Genomic DNA, 9,511 nt, shown 5'->3' on the forward strand with positions numbered 1-9,511 from the left:
CATAAATAAAGTAAATAAAAACCGTTTTACTTACCCCTGCCAATGTGAAGGGCGTCCTCGTCGAAGGGGTCCATGTCCTTCGTTGCCAGTAAGCATACATAGCAAAATACAATCTAATGGCCCCTAGCCCCTTAATCACCTTAGTGGTTAATAACCGCTATAGTAATTAAGGGATTAACCCACCCTGCCCCGCTACCCACCCGGGAGGCCTAACCACCCACCCTGGACCCACTATACTGACCCTTCACCCATTCATTGGTACAGTGGGTACATCATGCTCATATAATATGGGCATGATTATCCACTATAGCAAGAAATGGTGAAGGAATAAAAAAGCAGGACCAAATAAAACACATAACATTGCCAAATAAAACACATTACATAGCCAAATAAATACATAACAAATGGCAATAAAACAATTGAATGGCACAGTGGGTACATCATGTCCATATTATATGAGCATGATTTAACACTATGCCAGTCAATGGTCAACTTTAAAAAAACAATCACCAACAATCTCCTATGCATTCCAAACAATCACAAAATAAAAACAAATTAAGAATTAGACACAACAAAATTAACACAAATCAATTAATCAAATCCAAAATAAAGACCAGAATAAACAATTAAAACACCAAAACAAAACCATGAATAAATAAAATAAATATCCAAATAAACTGCATCATTCTAAAACAAGTCACAAAATAATCCAACATTAATAAGCAAACACCAATCAAAAGCCAGAAATAAACAATTTAAAATACCAGCAAAAATGCCACCATACTAAATACAATCACAAAATAAAGAGCATAATAAATAAAAAATGTTTTACCAATATACATGTAAAATACATAAAAGCAAGCATTTGTCAAAACAACCATTGCTTGTCCCTGTATGTATGTATGTATGTATGTATGTATCTATGTATCTATGTATCTATGTATCAATGTATATCTATCCATAAAGAGACATAGATAAATACAGTAGCAATAAATGGGCATAAAAAATTCAATCACAATAAAAATAAAATTAAAAAAACCTGTAAAATAAAAATAACATACAATCAATATTTTTCCTTACCATTAGATGTCTTCACCCTCCAATTCCCATGGTCACCGCATGCTCTCGAACCAATCCACAATCCAGAACGGCAACGGCCCACAGGTAAAAAAAATCCAAAGTCCTTTTCTTCTTTCTTTATTTTCTTCTGTAAATTGTAATCCATTTTCGTCACTTTTGGGGTCTTCTGGGGTCTTCATCATGTATCCTCTTCTTCATCTGTATCTTCTGGAGGAACACCCTTCTCCTCCCATTGGTGGAGGAGGTCCTCCCTCCTCGACTTCTTGCCGTAAAATGAGGCTGCATAGGTTTTTATATTAAATAACAAATTTGGTATTGCCGTTTATAAATGTCGTGATATTATATGATCTTGAACCATCCATATTCAAAAAAGTTTTTGTCTGAAACACATATTTACAGATCTTACAATGACCACAAAAGAGCAACCAATCAATTTGGGGAAAAATTCTCTCCTTATGTTGTGTCTGTCACTAGGGGAGATAATATTGCTCAACGTAAGAGATTTTCTAAACACACATTTAGGGTTAACTGCTGTAATATCCTTTAGTAAAGGGTCGATTGAAAGAATTGACCAGTGTTTGTTTATGATCTTCTTTATAGCATATCCTTGGTTGCTAAATTAAGTGATAAAATATGGAGGGTCCAGATCCGATGTATATGCACTTTGTTTGACTCCCATATGTCTACCTAGACTCTGAGATCCATGTATCAACTCATCTCTGTTCTGATCAAGAGCATTATGAAATGGTTCTGAAAGAATTTGTGGATTGTATCCACGAGATATTAAGCGGTCCGTCAACTCTGTCGCTCTTAAATGGAAATTTTCCAAATTAGAACAGTGGCGACGTAAACGTCAGCGAGTGTTACTTTGATCTACGGACTTAGGACAGACTTAGTGGCACCACTTCCTGGTAGCCCATAAGCCCTTTGCGGGGTCCTGCAGTAAAAGGACCCAGCTTATCGTACAATGTATAAGTATAACATATTTTAAAACATACCAGCTGTAATAAAGTATATCTTATACCCTGTCTTTATTAAAATGTATTAAGTCTGTTGGTGTGAGAGAGAGTGAAAAACCTTAACTGTGTTTCCCCACTAGTCATATCCCTTACACTTCTGCAAACTAGACTTTTTATTTTAATAAAAGCCTCACAGCCTTATCCCTGACTGGAGTACCCCCCTGAACCAATCATACCAGGGTTAGGGTTATCTGGGCATGAACCGGTCATCCAGCTGAAACTAGGGACCCCTGTACTGTACCTTGCCCCCTGTGCCCCTTATCTTTACCTTTTCTGGTCTGTGCAGAAGCAGGACATCCTGGCGGTGAGTTGTAAGAACGTTTTCAGGGTAGGATTTTGACCGGAGCATTGTGCTTCCATGTAACCTGAGAATCTGACCTGATTCTGGGGTACATGTTTGGGGTGTCCAATAACTTTGGAACCCCATCTACATAGCCACAATCTGAAAGAAGTTTCTCCGCAAAACCTACTCTGAAACTCATAACCCAGCAATCTCTGCTTGCTTGCACTCCTGGAAAGGTAAAAAGCACAATAATTCTTTATTGTCACACATTTTACATACATTGCATAGCAGTACATGTACAACAGGCAGGTCCAAGAGCTGACACTCTAGGACCCCCAAACACAGCTCTGGGGCAACCAAGTGGGCTTAACCTTTATTAGTGAGCCTGGTTACCCCCTCACCGTCACAGCCATGTTAAGTTTAAGTCGGCGGAGGGCCATCCAGGATGATATAGCAGAGAGACATTCAGAAATTTTAGTCTGTACAGCAGGTGTAAGGTCAGGAGTAGATAAGTAAATTTGTGTGTCATCAACATGGCATAGAGGTGATATTTGAACCCAACAGATGTGATTAGGTCACCTAGAGAGTGTGTGTGTAACGAGAAAAAAAAGAGAAAGAGCCCCAGGACAGAGCCCTGGGGTACCCCCACAGAGAGATTGATAGAGGAGGAGGTGTTTGCAAAAGAGACACTGACAGTATGATGGGAAAGGTAAGAGTAGATCCAGGATAAAGCTTTGTTACGAATGCCAAGAGTATGGAGAATGTGAAGGAGGAGAGGGTGGTCCACAGTATCAAATGCTGCAGGGAGGTCGAGTAATATGAGCAGAGTGTAATGACCTCTGTCTTTGGCAGTATGGAGGTCTTTAGTTATTTTAGTGAGGGCTGTTTCAGTGGAGTGAGCAGTGCGGAAGCCAGATTGTAGAGGTTCTAGGAGAGAATAAGTGATGAGAAAATCCAGTCATGCTACAGTGCCCTTGGGACCCAAAGTGGATTCCTTGCCATAAGTGCAGCGACTGTGAAGAGACAGTCGCGAATGGGACGGAAGTGTGTCTGCGATCGTAAGATGAGAAAGACCTTACAGTTTGTCGAGCAGCACTCCAAATGGATTAAATGAAGAAGTCAAGAAAGAAAGGCCCAAGCCTACGAGTCTGCTGACTGTGATAGAGAGGCGCCATGGGGTGCACTTGGGGTTAATGAGAATCCCGCCCAAGCTGACGTACTGAAGATAAATGGTGTGGAACCAAACACTGAATGTATGCTGATGGACAAAGGTCCAAAAGCCATCACCGTTAAAGCGGAGTTGCTGTCTTCAAAAGAGATGGCCAAACAGTCACTGGCGAGTCTACGCAATGAGCTGACTATGGTCAAGGCTCTTCTGCAGGGTAAGGGAGACTCTGAGCACAAGAAGAAGACAGAGATGCATCTTCAGGATATGCAGATCAAGGTCACAGAGTGGCATAGAGTTCTGGCAGAGAGAGCTAATAGACAGCAGGATGCTCAGGGACCTTTGCAAGAAGGGACACAACAAAAGCAGAGCTTCAACCTTAAACTCAAACTGGCACAAGACAAAGAGGTAGCGAGGTACCAGTCTGTAGGCCCAGAAGGCCTAGTACTTGCCCCGAAGAAAAAAGTCTTCAACTGGAAGGCAAAGAAAAAGAAAAGATGGATGTCCCTCTAGAGGCTGAATAGGGCAGCTATAGGACTTTTGCAGCACGCAGAGTTAATCTGCCCTAGAGAAAAGCAGCAGCTGAAGCTAATCAGCCTGGTTTGAATGAGGAAGTGTTTTAAAAGACTGAAAGCTGCCATACACAGTGAGAGACTGTTTTTCCCCAGAGAAGGTGGGAGATAGAAGTGCTCCCTAGCTGCGGAAGCTGGTTACAGAGTAACCTGCAAGGAATTTTTTTCTGGGCTCAGGTGGGACCAAGTTCCCCTAAGAAGGAAAGGATGCAAGGCCTGTGCTGAAGCAGGGACGTCTGCTCCGGAGAACTTACAAACAGATAAGCAAAAACCCTTTGTTATTGCCGTGTGCAAAGACTGTGTAGATTGTTGCATTTGCCAGGGCATGTTTTAGCTGGGAACCAGTATAGTCGGCCAGCAGTCTTTAGAGAGGACTAAAGAAATGTCAGTTAGTTTCCCTAACGGAAATAGGATTTTATTTTATTATTTGGTTTTCTTAAAGGGACGGTTGGCCTGTTGTATGATTTAATCCCTGTAAATAAACCCCTGCATAGAAAATACAGAGTTTCCGGCCTTAAATTGGGACAAAAGTCACTGCAACGTGGTGTGGGCATCACAGTATGTATGTTTATATGGACACACATCCACCACTTATGCTACTTTATAACTGTACTGATGACCCCCCCCCCCCTCCCGTGGTTGCAATGTTTGTGCACACCTCTACATTAGTTTTTTTCACAGTATTCCCCGTGAGTTACGATTATTATAACTGTTCGTTTGCAAATGTTAACCCCTTAGTTGTAGTAGTGCTTTTCTCTGGCATAGAAGTGGTTAATGCAATTGCACACACACAAAACATTTGCATTGGTATTTTTGCTAACATTGTCCATGTTCTGCTGACTTACTGTATATATTGTAACAAGCTATATTTGTGTTTTTGAAAGGAACTGGCAACACATCCACAGGAAAACCATACGTTTGCTGTGAAAAAAGATGCATTGGATCCTTTGACTATCTCCTATAAATATCTACTCGGCTCTCGACCTGTGACAAAAAGTCAGTATCAATAATTCTGCATAAAATCTGGCTCCGGTTATGTTCCATCTTGAAAACCAGCGTACCACACTGAACGTTCTTCAACATCGCCGGCCCCAAACAATCGATTATATAAAAATTAGCTTTATTGCAAACAATCTTTAAAACATGAGCAAGATATGGACGAGGGCAGAGAAGCAAAAAGCACCAGCACACCCCGACGCATTTCGTGCCATCCGGCGTCAATTTTATTTAACACTTCCGCTGTTAGAGAGCTCAGCATAGCAGTGTGTTTCTGGCCTCACTGGCAGTGAAGGGATTTTAATATATGTTTCAAATTTTAGCTACTGTATACGAGAAACTATATTCTACAACAGTGCTCTTCAACTCGTATACCAAAGGGACCGGACTGGGAATAAATGACTGAACGAATGGGAGGGCCACAAGAGTGTTGTAATTTTAATTTAAGATATATTTTCAAAGACTACAAAATATGTTACTTACACCGTGCAAGCATCTATGATATCTGCATTATATGTAGATCTATTTTATTAACCATGCTTAGAAGTGAGTTTCAGTGTCATCAATTCCACTTAACTGCAATTAACCTTTGGAGTGCCTTGATGACGTATCCGGGACTTCATAGGCCAGGGGCGGCCAACTCCAGTCCTCATGGGCCACCAACATGTCGGGTCTTAAGGATATCCCTGCTTCAGCACAGGTGGCTCAATCAGTGGCTCGGTCGAAAATTGACACACTTGTGCTGAAGCAGGGATATCCTTACAACCTGATACGTTGGTGTCCCTCGAGGGCTGGAGTTGCCCACCCTTGTCATAGGTACTCGCTTGTTTTCTAGGGGGATAATTGGCCTGGGGGCGGTCAGCCTGATCGAAATGGAAGTGGGGCCCCCTCTATATTTTTGTTTCTGCCATTCGGGGTCTGGTCAGTCTTTGTGACCGTACGCAAAGGTTAAATTAGCAGGAGGACACAGACGTAGCAAGGCAGTTCTGGCGCACGGGTCGCGAGTTGAAGACCTCTGTTGTATGGATCTATTTGATTTGTCTTTCACCTGCCTTCCTTCTTAGCACTGTTTCTTTCCTTGTTATAACGGAGTACATCTTCTCACTGGAAGACCCTTCAATGCAGGCAACATTTAACAATGGTTCCTCTTGTGTACCGCGCGTTGTTTTTAAACGTTTGCTTTGTGCGTTTAGAAACGTCCTTTGGTCCATAACACATTTTGTTGCTGATCCTCAGGTGGTTACAAGTTGTGATACATACTGTATAATGGATCATTATGAGACATATTAGATACAGTATGGCAAAGAAGAGACCTGTGAGGTCTAAACTATTCAGGGGTTAATTGTATATGTGCCAAATTATATACTGTCGAAAGTAAGACCCTAAATTATATTAGACACATTTGTCTTTATCTTTAACCCCAGGGTACTTATTGCTTTATATCTTCATAGTTATCCAAATACTAACTTAATTTAAAGAGGATAAAAAAATGCCAAAAAATTTAATTCACTTTAAAGAGGCAATCCAAGCGGCACTTAAAATGTATGTATTTTTCTTTTATTATATGCAGCATTTTATTACCTTTATTGAAAACTAATTACCTAAGTTGCCGATTGATTCATTTCCTGTGATCGATCAGCAAATATGCTGCTACCCGGGGTTCACTAAATGGCTGCCTTTCAGTTTCAAATCGATCCTTTAGTCAGTGTAACTCAGCAGCTACAATATATTCTTATATAAGTAAGGTAACATTATCTACTGTTACAGTTTGCAGCTCGAACTGCTGGGATTATTGGCAACAAATGATCACAAACAGGAAAGTGTTGCAAAGATCTTGCACTGCTGGGGAGGTGGGGTAAAACCTGCTATAGAAATCAAAGGATGCTCAGTATATGAAAACTCATTAAAATGTCATTAACAGTTGAATATAAAAAATGTTTGAGTTATTATTACCTAATACAACAGAACTGATTTATTTAAAAAAAAAAAAACACCCCCCCCCCCCTTCCCCATACACACACACATGTAGGATATTGCATGGATCGCTCCTTTCTGGTTTGATTTGTGATATACATCATTTGTTTTAATGATCTGAACCAGAAATGTATATGTATTAAGTAGAAGAATGCAAATAATGAATGTTGATTCCCACTAAAAAACAACTTTTTTGTTTGCCATTTGCACCAGGATACTTGGCCATCGGGATTTCTTCCTTGAAGAGAACAAAAGAAAACTACCTGACCAAAACAATCCAGTCTATTTTCCGTCAGTCAAGTAACGAAGAGTTGGAGGAGTTACTGCTCGTCGTGTACCTGGCAAATCGCGAAGGCGCTGGGAACGGGGAGACTGCATTGGAGATAGAAGAAATTTTTTACTCAGATGTGGCTGCTGGACGCTTGATTGTCGTCAGCAGTTCTCTCGAGTCTTATCCGCCTTTACAGGGTCTCAAACGAAACTTTAACGACTCGCCGGAACGAGTCAGCTACCGATCAAAGCAAAATGTAGATTATGCTTTTCTGGTCAACTTTTGTGCCGGGCTATCTCAGTTCTACCTCATGCTAGAGGATGATGTTGTTTGTGCCCGAAACTTTGTTACCAGCATTAAAAATAACGTCAACAATCGCGACTCTTTATGGACCACCATCACTTTTTCCACCTTGGGATACATTGGGAAGCTTTATCACAATGCAGATCTCCCGAAACTGGCGCGGTTTCTGCTGCTGTTCTACGATGAGATGCCTTGTGACTGGCTTTTAGATCATTTCTTTAGATCCAAAGCTCAAAAGGAAATCATCAGAATCAAGCCATCCCTCTTCCAGCACATCGGCACCTTTTCTTCTTTCCAGAGCAACAAGAATAAGCTGAAAGACGCCGATTTTGTGGAATTTGCGGAGAAATTCGGAGACTCCCCATCTGCCTCCTGCTTCACTAACATAGCAGTGCATGAACAAAATGGCCTTATGAATGTTTGCAATTCTACTGCGGGTTACTTTTGGGGAACGGGTATAAGGGAAGGCAGCTATGTTACCATGGTCTTCCATAACTCTGTTAACATAGACAAAATTCACATCGTCACTGGGGCTTCTGAGCACCCCAATGATTTCCTGAAATCAGGTTACCTAGAAATGGGGCGAGAGAAAACAGAAGAGCATGGCAGGGAAAATTGCAAGGTATTTACCAAAATAGGAGACTTTCTCAATGGGACGTTGGAAGTGCGCAACTTGGGCAAAGCAGCAGGAGAAAAAATTGACTGCCTCAGAATACAGGCCACTGCTTCCCAAAGAGAATGGCTCATAATAACCAAAGTAGGTATTTGGGTCAGGAAGGACTAGTTACATAATGCATTGGCGGGGACTCTTGATGCCCACCGCTGGGAAGGCTTCCTAAAGCGCTGTTCTTAAATATTGATCTGTATGTCGCCTGTCTCTTCACTTGTGAAAGGACAAAATGATTATTTCTTTAAATGTCAGGCATTTAAAGGTGCAAGCCAGGTTAGTTTGCAAAAACAAACCGCCTTTTGAAAAGTAGTTCCTTACGCCAGGGATGCTCAAGTCCGGTCTTCAAGCCGCCCCGCCCCCCCCACAAACAGGTAAGGTTTTCAGGATATCCGAGAGTCAGCACAGGTGGCTCAATCAGTCTCTGCTTCAGCATAGGTGGCTCAATCAGAGGCTCAGTCAAAGACAGGTGAGCCACCTGTGCTGAAGCTGGGATATCCTGAAAACCTAACCTATTAGGGAGGCTTGAGGACTGGAGTTGAGCAACTTAACTTGCCTTAAGTCACGGGGTGCGCAAACCGGGGCAGATTTTCTGGGGGGAGGGGAGCGGGGGGGGGGGGGGGCGCAGTGTTTACAGAGGCCCCACGCTCTTCCCCACAAAATGTAAATTAAATGCCGGGGGTGGCGCGTGGTATCTGTAATTCTCTCTTACTTGCTCTCAGCCGGCTCTTTGGTGCCACGTCGCCATGACAATGCGGGGTCAAATGGCAACACGTTGACATGTGTCACATGGCGTTGTGACGTCATATGGCGCCGCCTATGCCAGAGAGCCGGTAAGGAGGGTGGCGCGAGCAGGTGGGGGGAGAGCAGACAGATGGGCGGAAACAAAAAGTTTGCACAGCCCTGCCGTAAGCAATTGTAATAATATTCAAAGCAAGCTGTTTTGGCTTCATTGGAAAATAAGAATGTACTTTTTATTGGGCTGTCTGGTTGGGGTGGGGGTGCTTGTTAATGAAGTGTTTAACCTCTAACCCAACCTGTCCCGCTTAGAGACCAAATAAGATAAGAGGTGAGGGGTTCTTTACCGGTTCAAACACGTGTTGAGCACATGTAGAAGTGCTAAATACATAGTGATATGACACAAAAGGGAACTCAAATTCCTCACCTGCCAGAGCACCGTG

General features: G+C 42.2%; 1 protein-coding gene across 1 annotated transcript in view; it reads left to right on the forward strand.

The window, feature by feature from the left end:
- LOC142464063 (alpha-1,6-mannosyl-glycoprotein 4-beta-N-acetylglucosaminyltransferase-like) overlaps positions 1-8,919 on the forward strand; it is a 63,621-nt gene extending 54,702 nt beyond the window's left edge. Inside the window, exons 3-5 of the mRNA XM_075567155.1 lie at positions 1,087-1,164; positions 5,004-5,115; positions 7,303-8,919. Of these exons, the coding sequence (XP_075423270.1) occupies positions 1,087-1,164; positions 5,004-5,115; positions 7,303-8,447 (1,335 nt within the window). The 3' untranslated portion in view covers positions 8,448-8,919. The remainder of the gene's footprint in view (positions 1-1,086; positions 1,165-5,003; positions 5,116-7,302) is intronic.
- Positions 8,920-9,511: the final 592 nt, after the last annotated feature.

This window comes from Ascaphus truei, chromosome 12 (genome assembly GCF_040206685.1).
Source record: "Ascaphus truei isolate aAscTru1 chromosome 12, aAscTru1.hap1, whole genome shotgun sequence".
Lineage (NCBI taxonomy): Eukaryota > Metazoa > Chordata > Amphibia > Anura > Ascaphidae > Ascaphus > Ascaphus truei.